Raw genomic sequence first — 22,446 nt, forward strand, 5'->3', positions numbered from 1 at the left:
AAGTCCTTTATTTCTGACTTCATCTGCATCAGTGTAATACCCAAAACTTTGTCTGGGCTATTTCTGATTTATATCCACGTAAGCAAAAACAGGACATGCCTAATGAAGCCAGTAAGCAAGTCATTTCATAGCTGCAGTTCCAGACCCTGGCATCTGAGACCCCACTGCATTTCTCAGTGCTTGGCACATCCAACTACTGACTGACTGAGGATCATGTAAGCTGATTATTAACCACTGCAAAACTGTTCAATCTAAGGTAGCAAAAGCTTGTGCATAGAGAAAGGTTACAGGATAGCATGGCTATTGGGAGAGTAGGAGTGAGACTGGTTTCTAAATGCCTAGCATTCACAGACACACACACAAATTAACCAACACCAATTCCAGCTGGGAGCGCTCAATAGCTTATAGCGAGGGTAGGTAAAGAACTAGGACTCTGGGCTCCAATATGATTTCAAAGAGATTATACAAAGAGAGAGCGCACACCGAGGAAAGACAATTGTTTTCAGAAAGAGGAAGAGGTTGAAAAACCTGCCACGGCGATGCAGACGGGGAAATAATCCAATGGGCCAATTCATCAGTTGCTGTAAATCAGAGTAAATCCATTCAAGTGATATCATCACAGTCCTACACTTTATAACGTAGCCTAATTCTTTTGTGTGTCTTAGCCTGTGGATGCCTCAGTCAAATAATTTAGACCAGTTCATACCAGCTATGAAAGTTAACTTTCTGGGCTATAGTTAAATTAGTAACATCCTTTGAGATTTTGACACCTTAAGAAGGGCCTAAGGTTTCTCTGAGGCGTCACAATCACAGCAGGTGCCATAAACTGCAGTGCACACATGCTCCCTTCCCTTCACACACAGATGCACACTTTTCTGGCAGAGAATATTTATGCAAGAAGCTTCCAAGATAAATATTTTAGCAAACTGTACAGTAAGCTGATGTCAAAAACAACTTCAGTCGAAATGACTATGCGCTGTATGCACTCAGACTCAGTAGTGAAGGAGCTGCTTAATCTAGCAGGCATGCTGGGGACATGAATACCGCAAGTGCAACAGAGATATTGAACAGGGGTGACAGGCAACGGGAATCAGTAGAAATGAAGCCCGTCTGCTTCCTCCAGCCCGGGGGTAGGCAATGTTTTTGGCCAGAGTGCTGAAAAAAACACAGTGTCTACCTTGTAAGGTGCCAGAGTGCCAGCATGCCAGAAAAACAAAACCAAGGCAGGGGGTACATGGCAGGACACACTGTATATTAATATAGTTAATAATCCTAAGTGTTGCATTTTCTTCTCCCTTTTTCTTCAGTAAATACCAGGTTTTCTAAAAATTATAAACCTGCTGACAATCAATAAAACTTCATACATTACCTTTGCTCTTGTGTATTCCTTTTTGTTAAGCATGTGATGAGGAGAAACAGAGAAAGAAGAGAGAAAGAGAGAGAGAAAAAGAGAAAAGAAGGGAAAAAAGAAAAAAGGAGAGGAGGGGGGGTAAAAAGGGGTAAAAAAAGAAAAAAGGAGAAAAGAGACAAAAAAGAGGGGAAAGAGAAAAAAGGAGAGAAAAAAAGAGAAAAAGAAAGGGAGAAAAAAAGGAAAAAAGGCACGTCCCTCACCACCCACATCTCCCACCGCTACCGGCTGCAGCTTGGGCCTGCTGGTCCAGGGCAGTGTCTGGCAGAGGGAGGCAGCGACACCCCAGCAGCAGCCACCAGGACTGGGGCATTCAGGCCTCCCTGATGGTCCCAGAGTTGGGGAAGCCCTGGCCCAAGGCTGGGAGGGAGGGCACGGCCAGGGCTTGGGCAGACCGATGCCCTGTCCCACGCAGGGCGGCAGCATTGGGGTGCCAAGGGCAGGCCAGCCTGGCCGAGCAGCCCCTCTGCAGCACCTGCCTGGGGCCCAGCCTCGCCCACCTGCGGCTCCCCACCAGCGACCTGGCTGGGCTGAAGGGCGCACCCCAGGGACAGGGGGCAGGGTCAGCAGAATGCAGACAGCGTACCTGCCTCCACCCCGGTGCCTGCCACAGCGTGGGGACCTGGGGCTGCTCTGGAGAGCCTGGAGCAGCAACTTAAATAAAAAATATATATATATTTTTTTTTTTACAGTTTCCTTGCACGCCACCTGGCATGCAATGGAAAATGTCTTTGTGCACCACTAATTGGCATGCATGCTGGGGGTCATCCATCCCTGCTCCAGACTAACCATCTCAGTCCTACAGAGATGCAAGGAATTGAATGGATTTCAGGGCCTCACTGTGCTCTTGCTGCCAGTCTCACACCGTGGAGCGGAGCAGGGTATTTTTAATTCAAGTTTTAGTGAAGAATGTGGACAGTGTTTCTGCTAAAGCTGACCAAGTAGTAATAGGCAGCTATGGGGCTTGGTTTACAGTTCCTCTCCATTCTCCCAATCCCCCCGAAAAAGAAAACAAGAGAAGCCACGGGTGGTACCTACTCCTGCCGTGACACCTGATACTGCAGTAATGAGGCTGGCTCTTTCCTGCTGTAACCCATGACACCATAATTATCCAAGTACGTCTCCCTCTGCCTCCTTTTCCCTTTTTCATTTATTGCCTTCTCCATCAATTGTGTCTCGACTCCGAACTCTTTAGACAGACTGTCTCCATGTAACTTATCGGTGCACAACAGGGTGCTGACTATGGCTGCTAAGCACTACCACGATAAAAATAAATAAAAGCAAGAAGAGAGTTAAGGAACTGAACCTGTCTCAAATCCCGCAAAACCCTTAATCTCCTGAGTAGTGCCACTCGAGTCCACAGGACAATTCACTGGTAAGGATGACTGGCATGAATAGGTAAGCCTACTGTGGAGCATATTTCCTTTGGTCAGCATTCAGTCTCTTTAATTCTGGCAGTACTAACATTGAAAAGCACAAACAGTTGGCCAGGTTTTTTTTCCTTAGAAACTCTGCTAAGGTAGAGAATTCGGTCTTTTTTGTAAAATGATAATCCCTCCAGCTGGGTTAAAGCCTTTTAGAAAGATTTGTATTTCAGAGCAGCTAGGACTCCAGCTATTATGTCCACCTTAAGTGTTTGGGGCACTGCTGGCTTTGATTCCTTAGCATAATCACTGCTTTCCCAAAATGCCTTGCATCTCTGAGTTAAGATAACCTTTGAGCAGTTTGACTGCTTTTCCCTGATCTTTTCTTACCAATTATAAGATCTATTTAGCACTTTGTCCCTTCTGCTTCCCAGCTGCTCTCCAGCTCATGAGCAGACCATGCAGTACCAATATTAACTGAAAAGAAGACAACTCGCAGCAGACATTTTCATACCTATTCTTCTCTCAGTGGGAAACATAAGCTTTTCCTTGCTTCTGGAAAGTTTCTAGTAAATGTCCACCGCTGATGAGAATTAACATTTATAAACAGATATAGCATTCATCACCTAGAAGGTTAAAGGGGACCTGTAAATGACTGGGCATCAGGAATGCCTACTGTCTTTTTAGCGAAGGACATGTAGAGTGCCTCAACTGAGATATACCGGTCCATCTCGCACACTGTTTGGGCCATGGGTAACTTCCTTGTCCTAAATATTACCGCGATGCTACCTGACTCTAGAATCCAAGGGTGCCTGTACACGAGCCCAGAGGCTGCTCTGACACGCTGTAATTACAGTGCATCTCAGCAGACTTGACTGTGCTCAAGCATGGCAATTACTGTGCTCCAGCCAGCCACCCCGTCTCTTGCATCGGCATCCCTGCACTTCAGAATGGTAGTGGAGGCGCTTTATCTAATGCTCATTCAATGAGCTTTAGATAAAGTGCCCCCCATTGCCATTTTGAAGCGTGGGGACATTGATACATGAGACGCTCTGGACACTTTAATTAGAGCAGCTCTTGGAGCCACTCTAATTAAAGCCCCTCTCCTGAAGCTCATGTAAATACAACATCTTTTACTTCTTTCAGTAGCTCAACTTCCGCTGTACTGGACACATCATGAAAATGTCATAATTTCATTCCTCACCAGAGAATCATTCAGACCTAGCAGGACCAAAGATTCTCAGAGAGAAAAACAAGGAGAATACCTTTAAACAAGAAATCCCAAACCAAGCCTTGCTGACCAATTTATCAGTCAGAGAAGCAAAACTAGGGCATACGGTCAATGTTTTCAGTGTTTGCAAGATAATTTTAAAATACACTGTCACCCAGGAACTGCTAACAAGGCCATTTCCAGATACGTTATAATAGGTAGAATAATGATTAACCTTTGTGATTTCAGCTGCAAAGCATGCAATAAAGAGGCAGAAGAAAAGGCCTTTCCCAAGACTAAATCTTTTTGGAGACTGTGCACGCACTGTACTCGCTGTATGTTTCCTTGTTCCACACTCAGACCATACAACAACCACAGTACACATCCCATTTGTGCTTTCAGAGATAGATGCCCACAACTAGAACTGAGGCACCCCAGTTCTGTTCAGACCATGACTTCTATAACATACACAGCTACCCTTAACAGGATGTGGTTACACACCCTGTTGCAAATAAGGAAACCAGCAGTTCCCGCTCTTCCTAGGTATTAAGACATGAAATAATTTGCTTTGTCATATGTAAGGCATCTTGTTTTGTTTCCTCCTTCAATCAGTTTATATGCAAACAGCGACTGCACACTTGCAGACACAACAGTGGATTTCTCGCTGTATTAAGGTGTAGTACAGATATTCTTAACCAGGGTGCATCAAATAATGTTAGTACTGTTAGGCTGACAATCATGATTCATACGATAAACCCAGCGATTTCAAATAAAAATCCATAGTTGTCATCTTTCTGAGTTTCTTGCTACCGAAAAATTGTTCTATTACTTTTCTGTAGTCAAAAAAAGACTGAAAAACTAAGCTGACATTTTCCAAGGAGTGCCTTGAGTCTAACCTGCAGTGCCTTGAGTCCATTGATGAGGTATACTGAAAAACTAACCTTCCTTTAAAGCTTCTCATTCTATTCTCTCCCCATGTGCTGTGACCAGTGGCAGAAGCCTGCAGGAAAGGGGTGTAGCGAGGGCTGTTTCAGGACAGCTGTGGTTGGAAGAGCCCTGTCACTGGACTAAGATTCAGAAGAACTGGGTTCTGTCTTTGGCTGTGTCACTGGCCTTAGGTAGTCTCCTTGCCTGTGAAATAAGGGAAATTGATATATGTTGCCTCTGCAAATATCTGGACACCTATGGATCAAGAGACCCAGGCAGACTTATGGAGATGACAGGGACAGACAGGACTGTCTAGGCCAGCAGTTCCCAAAAACTATGGTTCACAACCTCAAATGGGGTTACAACATCAGTGGATGGGGTCACGGCATGGCACTCTCTCCTGCATGGTCAGGATCTGACAATAAGGATGGGGGCAAGAGGCTGCCAGGGAAAAAAGTTGTGGGAAAACAGAGAGCAAAGGGTCTACCTGACACCCCAGATTTATTTTCCTGGCTGTAGCAATGGGGGGGGGGGGGGGGGAAGAAAGTACATTCAACGCAAACCTCCAATAATTAGATTCTATATGTGGAAAATTATAACAAACGTATACATTTTCCATATACAGAATCTAATTATTGGAGGTCATCTTATAGTCAGGGTCATCTTCTATTTGGGTAAATATGGTAGTTACTCCCCCCACTTTTTTTTTTTTTTTTGGTGCTTAAGCACCTATCACAGTGTGTCAGACCAAATACCGGCAGACTCCGCTTTATTATTTGGTCCTTTTGCAATTATGTGCGTTTCCTTAAAAAAAACAAAAACACTTCCTTTAAGGAACACTCAGCAGCAAAGTAACTTCTTAGAATCCTCTGGATTCCATCATGCAATGTCTTTGCAACTGCCCAGAAATCACAAAGGCTATAATGTTAGTAATATCATTTGATGAAAAGCAGAGAATGAGACTCTTGTGTCAATTTTAATATATAACAATAATTTGTTTTTAAAACAAAATACTGGCTGACCATGCGTTCCCAAAATACTGACTGACTTCATTTCGGAAGCATCTACATGAGCAATCAGTGTGATGCAATAAACTCAGGAGCAATTCATGCCAGAGTCAGTCAACTGCTCCTGGGAGCATGAGTAAATGTGCACCTGGGACAGCAGCAATCTGAGCTGGGGCAGAGCAGACCCTCAGCTGGCTGTGCACAATTTATGCCCCCAGTCAGCATCTACACGTGCACTTTGGCGCAGTACTTTCCCCAACAGTACTATCCTATGGTGGAGTAATTAGTTTACTGCATCCTAATACTCGTACATGGGTAGACTGTGACACTTTATTGTGGAGCTAATTAAATACTACTACGCAGTAAAGCGTGTGTGTAGATGCACTTTTTGGCTGGATCCAAACAAGATCTCCAAGAATCAAACAAACCCACTCACCAAAAAAGGCAAAAAAGCAGCAGAGCGGCACACATGGGGGCAGCGTGTCACCCAATACTGGAGCCTGGCTGGCCTCAACTACACTCTGGATGCCAACAGGCTCCAAGCAGCAGGATCACCGATGCTGCAGCTCCAGGAAGCCCAGGTAAGTCTATTGGGGGCAACCCAGTGCTGGCCCCAGCCTCCCCTACCCCACCCAGGTTAACCTGCTGCAGACCAGAGGATGTATGGCATAGGCGTTACCCAGGGACAAGTAGCACATACGCTTGGTTCTTTAAAGAGACGGAAGCCAAAGCTGAGCATAATTCGGACTGAAAGAATGATTTTTTTAACAATAAATTATGAATGACAATTGGGAAGTGTTTAGGAACATTTTTATAGGATACCCTAAAAGCCGTATTTGGAAAGGTGACTTAACTGGAACAACAGAACACAAAACAAAACAGAGAGAGAGCAAGTCCAGGCGTGCATGAGCTTGGCTCCAACAGAAAGTGAAAAACAGCCAAGGAAACAGAACAAAATAACAATGGAAATAAATGGGGAATCAATAGCAATTAATATAAATTAGAAGGACATAAAAGAGAATCAGTAGCAAGAAGAATTAAGGATAATAAAGTTTTTTTAAGTATGTTAAGAACAAAAGGGTTATTGTTGATGGTACTGGTCTATTGCTATGTAGGTAAAGTGGACCTGTCAATAATTATCCAGAAAGGACAAAAATATTCAAATGTGATATTGAAACATTTTCCATTTCTACAATAACCAAGGAACATTTTAAACAACAGCTATAAAAATATTGCCTGGTCAAATAGTTTGCATCCAAGTGTTTTAAAAAAAGAGCAGTTTGAGGAACTCTGGACTATAACTGTTGATTTTCAGTAAGTCTTGAACAGCTTAAACACTGGGAAAGTCCCAGAGATCTGTAAGAAAGCAGATGCTGTGGAATTATTTAAAAGAATAAATGGGGGACCAGACAACTGTAGGCCTGTCACTGATACTGATACAGGTTTTAAATAAATAAATACATAATAAAAGAAGGGTTACTATACCAGCCATTCAATACAGAATTAAAAGACTCTACTATAATTAAGGCTAATCAACATCAGTTTATGGAAAATGATTCTTATAAAATTAATGTGATATTTTCTGGTAAGATTACAAGTAGGGATGTTAAAAATAATAGTTTCAATGTAATAGATTTCCATAGGGCATTTGATTTGGTACCATACAACATTAATTAAAAAAGTAAAACTGTTAGCAGGGTGGTATCCCCAAGGGTGGCCATAAGCCCGTAAGGCCAAAATAAATTCCCCTTTTGCCCTGCTTGCTCTGGGAACAGTCTCCCCTTCACTTGCCTGCTACATCATGCTGTTTTTATGGTTATAAAAGGGAGGCTACCCCAGGGCTTCCCAGACTTGGTTTTGTGCTAATGACCATCTGGGGGCTGTGGTCCTTTGCCTTATGGGCTAATTGCATGGCTCCATCCCTTCCCTACACCAGGCCCCATGCCTCACAGATGGCATCATCATGGACATCCTCTTTGTCACCTGTCTACGCTCATGCAGCCCCTCGCTAGGCTGCAAGACCCACTGGTCTCTCACGTGGCCCCTTGCTGGGCAGCTCTCTATTCCTGGCCCTTTGCTGGGCCACTGGACCCCCCTGGTCCCACTGCACCCTACTGGTCCCACTACATTATAAGCCATTTGGTCCTGCTCTTCCTCAGCCCCTACACAGACCTCTGGACCACTCTTGCCCTTCCAGGGGTTTGGCCCTGGCAGCACTTTCTCAAGGCTGCTCTACCACAAGCAGCCCCTGGTCTCCCTGGCTCTCACGTGACCCCCTTCTGGGCTCAGCTTTATTTCCTCCAGGCTACCTCTGGCCCTGGCTCTCCTACCTTTGGATCCCCTGATCTCAGTGCCATCTCAGACCCCCCTCTACACCTGTTGGGTCTGTACCAGCCATCCACATTTTGTGCCTCAGTTTCTCTGACTCCTTCCTCTCTGGCAGTGGCTCCACCCAGACCGTGGCCCTGCCTTGGGCCAGCTGAGAACTCCAGGCCCTTCTCTGGCTCCAGCAGTCTCCCACTGTGGCTACCTCCCCACCTTTGGCCGCTCCCTGGGCCCTGTTGACAGGCCAGTGAGATTCTCTGCGTCACTCTCTCTGCCGCTTTCTCTCCAGGGCCCTCCGCCTCTTTGGATAGCCCTGGCTTGGCCATCTTCTCTCTGGGCTGCAGGCCCCTTGATCTCCTTCCTTTCCAGAAGTCATCCCATCTCAACCTTTGGCCTGTCCCAGGCCCTGGCCCTGTCTCAAGCAAGTTGAGAACTCTAGGCTCCTTTCCAGCTCTGGCAGTCTCCCACTGTGGCTACCTCCAGCCTTTGGCCGTTCCCAGGGAGCTGGCCCCATTGCCAGGCCAGCGAGATCTGCTGGAATCAGTCCTCCAACCTGCTAGCCCACACTTACCCAAGGGTCTACTCTTTCAGGCTTCTCCAGAGGTCTCTTAGGCATTCAGCTCCTGTCTCTGGGCTGACCAGGGCTCCACAATAGGTCTTATGCACCAAACCCTTCTCTGGGCTTCACCTGGACTCCATAACAGGTCTTCTGTGCTGAGCCCCTCAATCTGGGTTCACCCAGACCTCAGCCAGGGCCACTACAAGCTTCCTTCAGCCCCCTAGTTTCTACCCAAATCTCCAGACTGCTTCAGATGTTGTACTCCCTGCTGGCCTTTTGGAGCTGCAGTCATCCTGCTGAGGTGGTGATCTCCGTGCGGGCACCAAGATCTTACTGCTGGGCATCTCTCAGAGCCTGGGCTTATACCTGCTCCAAACCCAGCCCTCCTCCCGAGTCAGATGACTCCCTCTATCAGGCCTAGCCTCACCTGCTGGCTTCCTGGCTCAGCGGACATCCAGTCAGCTCTGGCCTGCACCTGCTGGTGGCCTCACAGGCTGCCTGACCTCTTAATGTGGCAGGCACCTCAAGTGCTCTGCAACAAAAAACCTACAGCCCCACAGATAAAACATAGCACATGTTAAATGGATTAAGATCTGGCTAAAGCTCTCTGAATGCGAGCATATACAAAGAAACATCATAAGCACAGTATGTTTTCAGTGGAGTCCCTCAGAGATTGATTCTTGCCATGCCCTATTTAGAAATTCTGTCGGTGACCTGGAAGCAAGCATAAAATCGTTACAGATAACATTTGCAGATAACACAGACAAAAAGGAAAGATCACTCACAGAAAGCAAGCAGAATCGATTGATAAGCTGGATGCAAGCAAACAGTGGTTTCAATATAATAATATGGAAGATCACATATCATGTCTAATCAGCTTCCCTATACACTGTGGGTGTCTTTACACATGCTCCGAGGTGGGGTGGAGAAGTGCCTTAATTAGAGTGGCTCTCAGGAGCTGCTCTAATTAAAGTGCCCACAGTGTCTCATGTATTCAGCACCCTGTGCCTCAAGATAGCAACAGGGCAGGGAGGAGGGCACTTTAACTAAAGCTCATTTGATGAACTTCAGTTAAAGCACCCCCACCGCCATTCGGAAGCACAGGGATGCTGAATACATGAGACAGAGGCTGCTGAAGCATGTTAATTAGCAGGCTCCAGACTCGATTAAGCGAGTCTGCTGCATTGGTGCAGGCATTGGGCATGTGAGTAGGTGTCCTGCAAGATCACACTAGTCCTAAACAGGGGAACAGCAAGTAGAAGTAGAGCGGTCATATGACATCCCACTCAGCCCTGATGCAACCACTGTTGGAATACAGTGCCCAGTTTTGAAAGGTGCTTGACAAAAGGTGCTCGTACATTGGAGTGGGTTCAGAGGAAAGTCAGGGAAATGATTACAAGATGAAGAGGTATATTTTCATATGAACAGATTCCTAGCTTAAACAGATAATTAAGAGGCAGGCTGATAACTATCTATAAGATGAACAGAAAGCCTATAAAAGAGACTAGGTCCAACAGAAAGGTTTAACAAGGCAATGGCTGGCAATTAAAAGTAGACAAATGCAAGTGAAAAATGAGGCACAAAGTAAGTGAGAGATTAATTCCTAGAACAACTTATTAATAGGGGTGCACCGATAAAGATATTTTGGGCAGATACTGATGGCCAATTTTTAAAGAGCCTCATCAGCCAATACCAATCTGATCGCCGATATGCAGTCCAGCAGCTTGGAGAACAGCGTCTGGCTGGTAAGTATGCTGGGGGGAAGGGGCGGGGGGAGGAGGGAAAAGGGGGGCAGATTTAGGCCCACACAGTGACAGAAGTAGTGGGGCTGGGGCGGGGCAGGGCAGGGCGTGGGATGGAGTTGTGAGCAGCTCGTCTGGGAGGCACGGGGCCAGAGGGGAGAGGTGGCTCCCACCAATGTACACACCCCTAGGGGAGGCAATGGGGGCATGTGTTCCCGAGATTTGTGTATCGGGCAAAGGAGGGCTGCTGCTGCAGGCTGGGAACCAGGGACAGCGATGGTTTCTTCCCAGAGGGAGGGCTGAAGCAGGGCTGTGTTTGGGGTGGGCAGTGGCCATGCTGGGAGAGGGGATACAGCAAATTTTGGGGTGGCTTTAGCCCCCACATAAACCTCCATCCCAGCACTGCCACCTGCCCCAGCCCCAGCCCCTCTCCCTTCCTCACCGTGCGGGCCTTGATCTACCCCCCCTTCCCCCCTCCCTCAACAGATTTACTGGCCGGATATTGCTCTCCACACTGCCAGACTACATGCTGCGGCTGCGCCCACGCACGCATTATCAGCAACGTTATCAGCCAAATCAGCCAAAAAAAGCTGATTGCCAATAATGTCAATTTTCCTTGGTGCTAATACAATATGAACAAATTTATCAGTCCTGATACAATATGCACCAATGTATCAGTGTACCCCTACTTATTAAGGATTCTGGTAGATTGTTTGTCACGGGAAGTCTTAAAGGCTAGGGATAGAAATTGCACATAAACTGGTTTAAGTGATCAGAAACTGGTTTAAACTTGTAATGGAACAGAAGCTTAGTGCACACAAACCAGTTTCAAAGTGCTTTGCAGTCCTGGGCTGGGCTGTCTACTGCAGAGAGCAGGGCTGGCCTCATCCTTCTGCTCTCTAGCTGGAGGAGTGAGGGCTGGGTAACAAGGGGGTGGGAGTGAGGATGGGAGTGGCAAACCTGGTTGGGGACACAGCTTGGTCTGTGGTAAGGGGTCTGCCCTCCAGGCAAACGCCAGCTGGGGTCAAGGGCCAGAAAGGGAGGTTAAATGCCCCTTCCCCCACTCAAACCTACTGCTGGCTGTGACCGTGGAGTACAAATCCCAGAGGAACCTAGAAGCAGGAAGAGGAAGTGATGGGCAACCCTGCAGAGTCCTGCTGCTGTAACTTTGGACTACAAATCCCAGAGACCTCAGGGGCAACAGGAAGAAGAAGTGAACACACAGTCCATGCTGTGCCTGAAATCGAAAGTAAATGGCTGTTTATGTCTGCTTCATAGATTAATAGATTATAAGGCTGGAAGGGACCTCAGAAGATCATCGGGTCCAGACCCATGCATCAAGCAGGAAAGACAACTGGGGACAAGTGACCCAAGCAAGGTGACCATCCAGTCTCCTCTTGAAGATTTCCAGAGTAGGTGATTGCACCACCTCTGGAGGGAGCTTATTCCACAGTCTGGGCACCCTGACTGTAAACAAGTTTTTCCTAATGTTGAGTCTGAAACAGTCCCATGGGGAAACCTCAGCTGGTTTGCTTCCTTGAGAGAGTCTTTCCTCCATTCTTTGATTTGTAGCTGGAATGCTTATAGTGACCTAACTAGAGGAATTCTGCAGAACACGTAATACTTTCACCATGACTATTAGCTCTCAGACCTCATAGAGGCCCTTGGGAACTTGGCAGAACACCCCATGTCACCACACCAGCTCCTTGGTCTCTACACAGCTCCTTCTTCAAAAGAACTGGGAGGAATATTACCAGTAGGAAGAGCACCAAGAGGAAGACTCATCAACCACAAAGTTGCTTCCATGGCTTTGGAGAATGGGGAGGGGTGCGAGGTACAGTCAGTTTAATCTCTGCAAAGACTGAATCAATTCAGCCTCAGGCTTTTTGACTGTCTGTACTTAGCCAAAAACAAGACTGGACTTTTGTTTTTGTTTTTTAAATAGATGCTTTAGTTCAACCCCAAGTACTGGACTTCAGACTGGAATTAATTCAAGGAAGTCTTTTGGCTTCTGTTGTACAGACTAGATGATCCCAAAGGTGTGTTCTGGACTTACAGTAGACAGTATGGATCTATGTTCTCTGCTCAATAATATTTAAAAAAAAAAGAATAAGCAAATGTAATATTAGTTAAGCAGGGTACATTATCAGGTAGCAACTTATTAATTATGTTTATTAAAACAGCACCTAGCAAGAAGAGAGCTATGAATGGGGCTCCACTTTGTTAGTTACTGTAGAAACACAGAATTTTAAGCTAGACAAACAGCTTGCACCCTAAACAGCCAAAGGGACTAAACAGACAAGAGACACAGGGTAAAAGGGCTATGGCAACTCAAGAAGAGCAACCTATGATGATGGCAACTGCTGTGTTAGGTCCTCAGTGTTTTGTGGGTGGAAGTTAACTAGAGTCACATAAATGCCAAAAAGTAAAGAAGTGCCCCCACCCCACACACACTTTTTTGAACAAAAGGTCTTGCAAGGTGCCAGTGGCCCTCGCTTTCTGCTGAAGTGAAGGATTCCTAGTCCTAATTTGTAACCACACACCAGTGTCCCTATAGCTACGTTGAGGATACCAACTGTAGGAAAGTAGCCAACACTAAAAAGGCCATGTCTATCTTCAGCCTTGCTTCCTGAACCAGTTGGCCTTAGTTCTGCTGCAGCAGGACTGAGCAACCACACACCTACCTGACTTCATCCGCTCTGCTTCTGCTAAGCACCATATTGCTCTAACCTTCTACCAACCCACACTGGGCTGTGTGAGCAAGAAGCAGCTGGAATGACTTTATCAATGATCCTAGGGGGTGGAGAGAACAGGCAGGCTCTTGGGAAATGGGGGATTTAAACCACCAGGCAGAAGGAGATGCAGGGGCGAGAGAAAGAATGGAGTGAAAGAAATAAAAGGACACTTCAGTCAATCAGGAGAATCTGGAGGAGAGAAATATAATTTAATTAACAATACATAAGGGTGTGTTGGGAGGCGGGGAGTCAAGGAGATGAGGGAGATGGGGGAAACAGGCCTTTATTTTTTTCTGCAGAACTCTACCCACGCCCCACATGATATTTTCCTGAGCTGCCTACAGATTTTTTGGGTGGGAGGTGGGGGGGAATGCAAGTAGTTAAGAATGGGTAATGCATTTTCAATGAGCGGTGCTCTAATGTGCTATTTTAGAAAACCTGTGTCCTTACACTTGTCACACCTCTGCAGTTTTGTATAATAAAAGCCCCATCAGAAATGGTGATGAAGAACTTCAAAGTCAGCCCGTAATGAGATTTTTCAGAGAGAGAAATTCCCATTTCCAGTCATTTCCCAAGTACAGGAACCTGTGTTATCCTCACAATAAATCAGGTTTCAGTCCCATCATCACAGTCAAAAGAGAACTTCAGCAAACTCACCACCACGGTCCATCCTCTTATGTTGTCTGTAATGGGGAGGAAGCTGTGAACTGGCTTCATGAATACCTAGAACTGAAGGAGACCTCACAGCCTAGTACAGTGGTTTTCAACCTGTGGTCCATGGACCACTGGCAGTCCACAGATTATGCGTAAGGAGTCCATGACAGAAGACTACGATCAGTCAAAAGTATGTGAATACCCACACTTACAATTCAAAGGAGTCTGCACCTCCATTCAATTTTTTGTAGGGGTCCACAAATGAAAAAAGGTTGAAAACCACTAGTTTAGGAAAATGGTTCTCCAACTGGTGGGCCACAGCCCACAGGTCAACTGCAGAGGTGCTGTGGGTGGGCTACAAGGACAGAGACGGCTACTGGTTCGGGAGGTAGCACAAATCATAGCTAACTCAGGTAAACTGGGCAACAGCACCATACTAAAGACAACTGCACAACAACGCTTCCAACGGCACAACTTCCAATTCTAGAGGTTGCATATCATGTTTAGTTGGGCTATGGCATCAAAAAGATTAAGAACCGTTGGTTTAGCAAGTAGAACACTAGACACTAGTCAGGAGACCTATGTCGCAGTCCCAGGTTTGCAAAGATTTGTTAGGTGACCTTAAACTCTTTTGGTCAAAGCCTATTACGTGCCTAAGTGGATTTAGATGCCTAAATGGCATCTTACTCCACCTAGTTTGAAGATGCTCCAAAAACTTAATGCAGAAAAAGATGGGTCCTCTTCCGCCTTGCTGCTTTTCTCGTGATTTTTTCTTAAGGCTAAGATGACAGCATTACAAAAGCAAATGCACTGATGGATTTTCAGACTCAAGCAGGCAAGAACAGGGTAGCACTTAGGTGCCTCACAGGCACTCCTTTCATGGAGTTTTGACACCTAGGAAGGAGAAGTGAGTAAATTTATCTTCATCACTCCCTGTTCCATGAACAACCGACCCCACTCCTGAAAACTAATTTCCACTTAGCCCCAGGGCAAGCAAGGATGACACCAAAACCTTGGCAGAGTCTCTCTAAGTATAAAACAGGCTCTTCTACAACGAAACTGCACCTGTGATGTCACCCTTTTCATGTCTCTCTAGCCTATTTCCTAGAGTTTCTCTAAATTAAAGATAAAGGGGATTATGGGTGGCAAGGCACTGAACTGCTGTAATTCCCACTATTGTTGGTTAATGAAAGTAGAGCCAATCCTGGATCGCAATCAGCATAACACAGGGCATTTTGATGTGTCCCAGTGTGCAGCTGCACCATCCATCTTGGCTTCTGACTGATGAAACCCGACCATGTGTAGCTGACAAAGTCTGGATGTTCACAGATTTAATCTTCATTTTTGCTAAGACTATAACTTACTGTAATGACTGCTAGCACCAAATGACGGATGTACTGCCTCCAGAAGGACATTGACTGATGACTCCAAGCAGTCAATGCAAAGGGAAAAGAGCAGCTTCAAAACTGCCTTAATACAAGCAGGTCACCAAAGCCTATACTACAAGTGTGTGGGGAATGAACTTATGAAAGGTCATTTGCACTGCAACCTGGGGCTCTTCAGTCTTGCAAGACCCTCTGCTCCCTCCTGGCCCCTCAGTTCAAGCTTTCTCAGTAAGTCTGCCTGTCTTCCTGCTCTGCCTACCACCTCTTACAAGACTGGGGAAATCCTGCTCTCTGAAGTGGAAGCAACCATTTTTAATGCTTACTTTCCAGTGCCATGTTATAATAGGTTTCCCTTATTCAACCTCCATTTCTTGTTCTGGTCCGTGTCCTTTGTTTTGTGGTTTGAGAATGACTACACATTCCTATCCAAGACCTTTCCTAGGGCATCTTCTTGTCTCAACATGGGCAGTACACCTGGGTCCCAGCAATAGTTCTAACTTCCCAAATATTCAGACGAAAATTAAACACAAAGTATAGTATCATCAACCGCAGAACACTTTTTGTTGAAATCTTTTTTGAAAATGACTGTGGTACAAGGGTTTCCATTGGGTGTAAACCAGATTGGAACTGGCCTAGAAAGTGAACAACAAGAAGATACCATCATTATTATTTCTATAATAACAAATTCCCATTATATTCTGAGATCTATCATGGTAGGCTCTGTAAAATTACACTGAATGACAGAGACTAAAGCCTCTGGACAGAGAAGCATAGGGAGTGGGAGCACCTGAAGGACTTTGAAGGAGAACAGCTTGTATAGCAAAATCACATCATAAAGAACAAAAATGGAAACAACAGACAGCAAGACTGGGTTAGTAAATTGAAAGACTTCCTCTAAAACCCAAATCATCATTTTGCCGTCTTTGAAAAACAGCACAGGGACCCTCTGAAGTAGCCTCCCTCCCAATGCATCCTTGTACCTTTCTGTGCTGTACTGACTCTCCATTAATATGAATGATGCCTTCCACTGAATGCAGCCATATTAAGTATTTCAGGTGCAGTGTAGCAAGGCTCTGAATAGTTACGTCAAAGTGACCATTAAAAATGCAGCACTGCACGATAAAAACTGCTGCTGGAACAGGGAAATAGAAGTCTCTGCATCTGCATTTCAAACTAAGCCTTTTCTTTTCCAAGCCAAAAATACGTCTATTGACCAAGATATTGATTTAATATGAGAGGATTTTGAGTAGTCTGAATTTCCCTATAGATCAGAGCTTGTTATAAAATATATTCCCCTGCAATTACCTTGAAACACATTTAACACAAGCTTCATTCCCAGCACAGTAAAAATCACTGCAGAATAACAACAAAGATGTAGGGAAGTCATATAGGCTTCCTGGAATCTGTTATTAAAATACCAAATACTTAGTCTGCTTCATTTAGACATCTTCTTGTTAATGCTAGAGTACAATGAATTCCTACCCCACAGCAACAGTGACTTGCAAAAAAAGAGCAACAGTTTAAACGACTAGTTTGTGTTTTACACAGGGAGCAAACAGATTTCTTCATTCTTCAGATGGCAAAAACTAAGGTGCTACAAAGGTGACTGACATTTACAGAAAATTAGGGTTGGAAAGGACCTCAAGAGGCCTTTTAGTCCAACCCCCTGCTCAAAGGATCAGCCCTAACTATATCATCCAAGCCAAGGTTTTGTCTAGCCAGGTCTTAAAAACCTCCAAGGATGGAGATTCCACCACCTCTCTGGGTAACCTGTTCTAGTGCTTCACTATCATCCTCATGAGAGTTTTTCCAATATCAAACCTAAATTTCCCTTGCTGACACTTGAAACCATTGCTCCTTGTTCTGTCATCTGCCAACTACTGAGAACAGTCTAGCTCCATCTCCTTTGAAGCCACCCTTCAGGGAGTTGAAGTCTGCTATTAAACACCTCCCTCGGTCTTCTCTTCCCGACTAAATAAGCCCAGTTCCCTCAGCTTCTCCTTAAAAGTCACATGCCCCAGCCCCCAAACTATTATTGTTGCTCTCCACTGGACTCTCTCCAATTTGTCCACATTGTTTCTGTAGCGTGGGGCCCAAAACTGGACAGAGTACTCCAGACGTGGCCTCACCAGTGCCAAATAGAAGGGAAGAATCACTATTCTCAATCTGTTGGCAACATCCTACTAATGCAGCCCTGTATGTCGTTGGCCTTCTCCACAACAAGAGCACACTGTTGGCACATAGTCAGATTATTGCCCAGTTTATTATCCGTCAGGGTCCTTTTCTGCAGAGCTGCTGCTTAGCCAGTCAGTCCCTAGCCCAGCCTATGAGTAGGACTTTGCACTTGCCCTTATTGAATGTTATGAGATTTCTTTTGGTCCAATCCTCCCATTTGTTCAGGTCTCTCTGAATCTTAGCCCTACCCTGCAGTGTATCTACTACTCCCTCAAGCTTGGTGTCATCTGCAAACTTGATGAGGGTCTACTCCCTCCCATCTTCCAGGTTGTTGATGAAGGTCACAAGTGTTAAGAGTTTGTATTAGAACACAGAGTCTGGACGTCCAGCCTCATGCTCTAGCCCAACAACTCTCAACCTTGTTAGACTCAAACAACCCTCTGGAAAATGCCCACTCTTAGCTTTCAATTGTTTTTTCACTATGGAAAACCAATAGAGCAATTCTTCTGTTACAAAGGACTCAAAGCCCACAACATGTCCATATACTATAGGTCCATGGACCTAGTCTCCCCTCAGTGACACTCCATTGCCTACAGTGGGTTTACACAGGTAGAAGATGTTAGGAGTTTGTCTTAAGTATCAGCTGGGAACAGTAAAGCATCTGCCCAGCTGATTCTCTGAAGCTTATAATGTTACTATCCCTTTCTCCATCCTTAGTCCCCATTCTCTCCCTCCTAACAAGCTCTGAATCCTCCCGTCTTTGGCATCACCCACTCATTTTCCCATACTCCCTTCACTGCCTTTCCCCCAGTGACCGAAGTAAAACCTTCTTTGTGGAGCAAACAATGCAGACACCCCTAGGCCCGTCATGGGCACCCCTGAGCACCGTTAGCCCTTGAACTCTCCTATATTCAGGGATGCAGGCACCTGAAGACACCGTGAGACAAGAGTGTTGCAGAGTTAGGCCCTACATGGCAAAGTTACTCTGTTCTGCCATCTTACAGCTGTGGCCCCCAGGGAGAAAGGGTATCTGCCAGCAATGCTGAAGTCAGAAAGCCCATAGGAACTGCCCTCTTCTGGAGCATACAACCAGGTGTTATGCAGGAGTGAAGACTCCCCAGTCCCTTTGGCTCTGCCACCTGCAACTGCAGTGGTTCTCAACCTTGTTAGACTCAAGGCATCCCTTAGAAAATGCCAGCACTTAGCTTTCACTCAGAGAGACCATAACAGAATGAATGTTTTTAACACTATGAATTTCTGTCTGCAAGCTGTAAGTTTATTTTGTGAATAATGTTTGCACATTTAATAGTGCATGGCATGGTACCCTGCAGCATCCCTGAAAGGCTCTCAAAGCACCCCAGCGTGCCATAGCATCCTAGCTGAGAACCACTTTCCTACTGCAACCTCAGGGCTGGAGCAGCAAACCCCGCTTTGCAGGGCAAGGCCATAAGACCTGTGTAATCACAGAGCACTCCTCCATCTTGCACCACCTCTTCTCTACCACCATATGGCATTTCTGCTACAGTGGTTCAGAGGGACCTTGTAGGAAGAGCACCCTGCGAGGAGAAGGGAAGCCTCAGCCCCCCTTGGCACAGTGTCCAAATGCTGTTTGCTCTTCTCCATGGATAGAGGTGAGCTCCTTGCCACAGAGAAGAGGCAGGAGGAGACCCTAAGTTCATATAATCTATATGAACAGAAGATGATGAAATCTGGCACTAAAAATTAATTGTAGTTGAATGGTAGTGTAAGAGTGATGTTGTAGCCATGGTGGTCCAGAAAGTATGCAAGAGGCAAGGATTTCTTAGGGGTGACATCTTACTGGAGAAAGAATGTCTTGGATTTGGAAACTTGTCTAACTTTATCCCAACTATACAGTTGGTCCTCAAAAAAAAAAAAAAAAATCACCCTAAGAAATCCTTGCCTCTTGTCACTAAACCGCATTCTCTTGGTAGCTGTCCAGCCCCAAGCAGCAGAGAAAGAAGGAACTGAATGACAAGGAGCATGAAAGGGCAACAGGAAACAAAAGAGGAAGAAGAACATGGGAAAAGAAGTACGTGTAGGCCAAAATTAAATAAAACCAGGAAGTTATTTAAAGTATTTGGCGTCCACAAGCAAAGACAGCTTTTGCAAAGAGCTCAGCACCAGCAAAGTGACCAAACAGAAAGTACGTAGAGGCTGAAAACACAAATTCCATGTTGTGAAGGGTGTTCAGTATTTGGAAGTTGCTTTTCTTCCACCAGCAAAGAAAAACAAGATCTCTTAGACATTCCCTTGCAATGTGAAAAACCAAGGTTTAAGTCTCTTTGAATCCAATTCCAATTACAGCAAGAGTCCTAATCCCCAAATTAACAGCCAGACTAGAGTGAGGGTCGCATCCTCTCATTTCATTTGCTTTGACCTGGTATTCCATCCTATACGTAAAAAAACCTCCTCCAACCAATACCGTATTTATTTGCTTCCAAAACAAAGTCAGCACCCCCCTCCCCTCATATTCCTTTCATTTAACATGAGAGAAAAAATCCCTTATCTTGGAATTGAGTGAGAGGTGGCAGAGGGGTGGGAGGCAGACAGCTGCTGTGTCTCTGGCTGCTGACAGTCCTCCTACTGCTGCTGTTATTTTCCTGCCTGCCTGCCACAGCCTCAAGCTCCAGGCATCTCTCCCAGCCTCAGCCTTTTCCAATTAAAAAGAATTTACAACCAGTCTTGGAGCCAAGGTCTTGAGAAATCTGGTGGTGATCCTCATTTATGCATCCTGGAATCCCACACATTATAGATGGAAATGACCGGCCCATCCCCGTCTTTTCTTCCTACCAATAAGCTATTCCCCAGTGCTTTGCCCAGAGAAGCTTTAGAGGGCCCAAATGAAGTTGTGTTATCCTGCGAGTGGGTTTCACAGCTTACAAAGAGAATGCATGCCTTTCATCACGTCCTGCTCTCAAAGAGAGCCCTATCAAAAAGTTTCAGCATGGTCTGCAAGGACTTCCTCAGTTATTCAAGTGCCGTACAGCCTGCAGTATCGCTGCAGACTGCTGCATATCTCATTTTATATGGTGGGCTCTGAAGTGTGAAATAGGACTGCACAATCTGAATAGAGTCTTTATAGCTTCCCCCTCTGCGTTCACAGAACTGCCTAAGGACTCGTGTAGTCCTGGCTGCACTGTCTGAGGAACCTTAGCTTCTACCTGGTAAACTACTTCTATAAGTCAATAAAAATGTGCTTAAAAAATAAAAAAAATCAGGAAAGGGAATCCCAATAGCTTTATGTTCCCTTAGAAATCACATAGCATCTGCAGTGCCCACATCGGTGCTTGCAGAATTTGATGGGAATTGCCTTATTTCCACATGGATACACCCGTAAAACAATAATAATGCCTGAACTGCCACAGGATATAAACTACATTGTTAAAAAAAAGCCTATGACAATCTATTCAGCTTCAGTTGAAGGGCTACCCTTTAAAAAAAGCAACATTAAGGGCTATCAGATTTAAGCAACAATGTTGCTACTTCTCATATTCAAATAGTATAGAAACAAGGGAGGCATTAGTTTCAGTGGAACTATTAATGGGCTTGCTGAAATAAGCCCAGTTCAATCAGGTGGCCCACTGATAGTAGCAGGCATGATTGTTCTCAAAGGTTATAGATACAGTCACTCAGGGCTACCAGCTGTGCAAAGTTACAAATTGTTTATTGCAAATTCTTATTATTCTCAGACATTTTTAAAACTTGTGGAGCTAAGCACTTACAAAATGCTCAGCTTTGAAGGCTAGTTTCCTACCACCAGACATCAACCCAACCATAGCATCAGCATTTCAACAGAAAAGAAACGTACCTCTGCATCGGATATGGAGACCCGATTAGACTCTATTGTTGGTCTCCTCACTATCCGTGGTGAGGGTCCTGTTGCATAAGGACCATATCCTGGGGCATTGGTAGAACCCAGGAAGCTTCCTGTAGCTCTTTCTTGAAGAGACAACTTCCTACTGGAGAGAACAGGTCTCGTGGGACCTCTCTTGGGAACATTCATTTGGTTGGCATCATCATCTTCCTGGGAAGGTAACGATTCATTTGTTCCTGTATCACTGCTGACCCCATTCCTCTGGATGTTTTTTACATTATCTGAAAAGACTGCGTCATTCTCCTCTTCTGCTTCTTGAGAATTTTGGTCACTTATATCAGGGCCAACAGCCACATCTATAGCTGCTACTCTCTCTGCCAGTTCTGTCTGAGTGTCTCTGCAGCATGCATCTGCACATCCATCCATCACATCAGCTGGAGAATCTCCCATGATTATGCCTGATGCTCAAGGTCTCAGATGACACCAAAGACAGCTGCGGTGTCAGGGATCGCAGGAAACATGTGGCATGCAAGAATCTCTCCGCTCGGTTCTCTAGAAAAAAAACACAATGAGAAATCCTAAGCAAAGGTACGGCCAACACGTCTTGCAGCAGGCACGTGAAAAAAAAAATCAGAGAAAAACCAGGCAGCTGGTTAAAAACATCCAGAAGAAAAAGTAAAACCAACCCCAAAACTAGTTACAAAATATTTACAAAGGATACAGGAAGGATTTTATCTGCCTGGCTACAAGTCAGCTAAGAGTACCTTCTGCTTTCTGTATCTAGATCGACAGAAAATAATTTTACGATAAAAGGAAAGAGAAAATTACTGGAGTCCCTTAAAACAACTGTGAAGGGATAAAAGATCAAAGATGTGACCTCACTTGAAATATCATTTCTAGAGTATGGCAGCACAGAACACAGGTCAGAAAACAACACTGAACAAACCATCCTTAACCACCCCTGCCTTTGTGTCACTACACTGCCCTTCATGGCTCCTGGGGGCTTCCCAGCAAGAGTTTGGGGACATCTCACATCATCCTGCTGAGAGAAAAAGCTTTTTCATGTGCCCTGCCAAAGAATTCCCCTTTGATCTCAGTAGTATTCCTGCCCAGAGCAGGG

General features: G+C 45.3%; 1 protein-coding gene across 2 annotated transcripts in view; it reads right to left on the reverse strand.

The window, feature by feature from the left end:
* CAMKK1 (calcium/calmodulin dependent protein kinase kinase 1) overlaps positions 1–22,446 on the reverse strand; it is a 222,264-nt gene that overhangs the window by 111,814 nt on the left and 88,004 nt on the right. For both annotated transcript variants that reach the window (XM_090025527.1, XM_090025528.1), the window contains exon 2: positions 21,321–21,878. In XM_090025527.1, the coding sequence (XP_089881653.1) occupies positions 21,321–21,776 (456 nt within the window). In that variant the 5' untranslated portion in view covers positions 21,777–21,878. The remainder of the gene's footprint in view (positions 1–21,320; positions 21,879–22,446) is intronic.

The sequence above is a fragment of the Crocodylus siamensis genome, chromosome 13 (genome assembly GCF_052110815.1).
Source record: "Crocodylus siamensis isolate JL-2025a chromosome 13, ASM5211081v1, whole genome shotgun sequence".
Lineage (NCBI taxonomy): Eukaryota > Metazoa > Chordata > Crocodylia > Crocodylidae > Crocodylus > Crocodylus siamensis.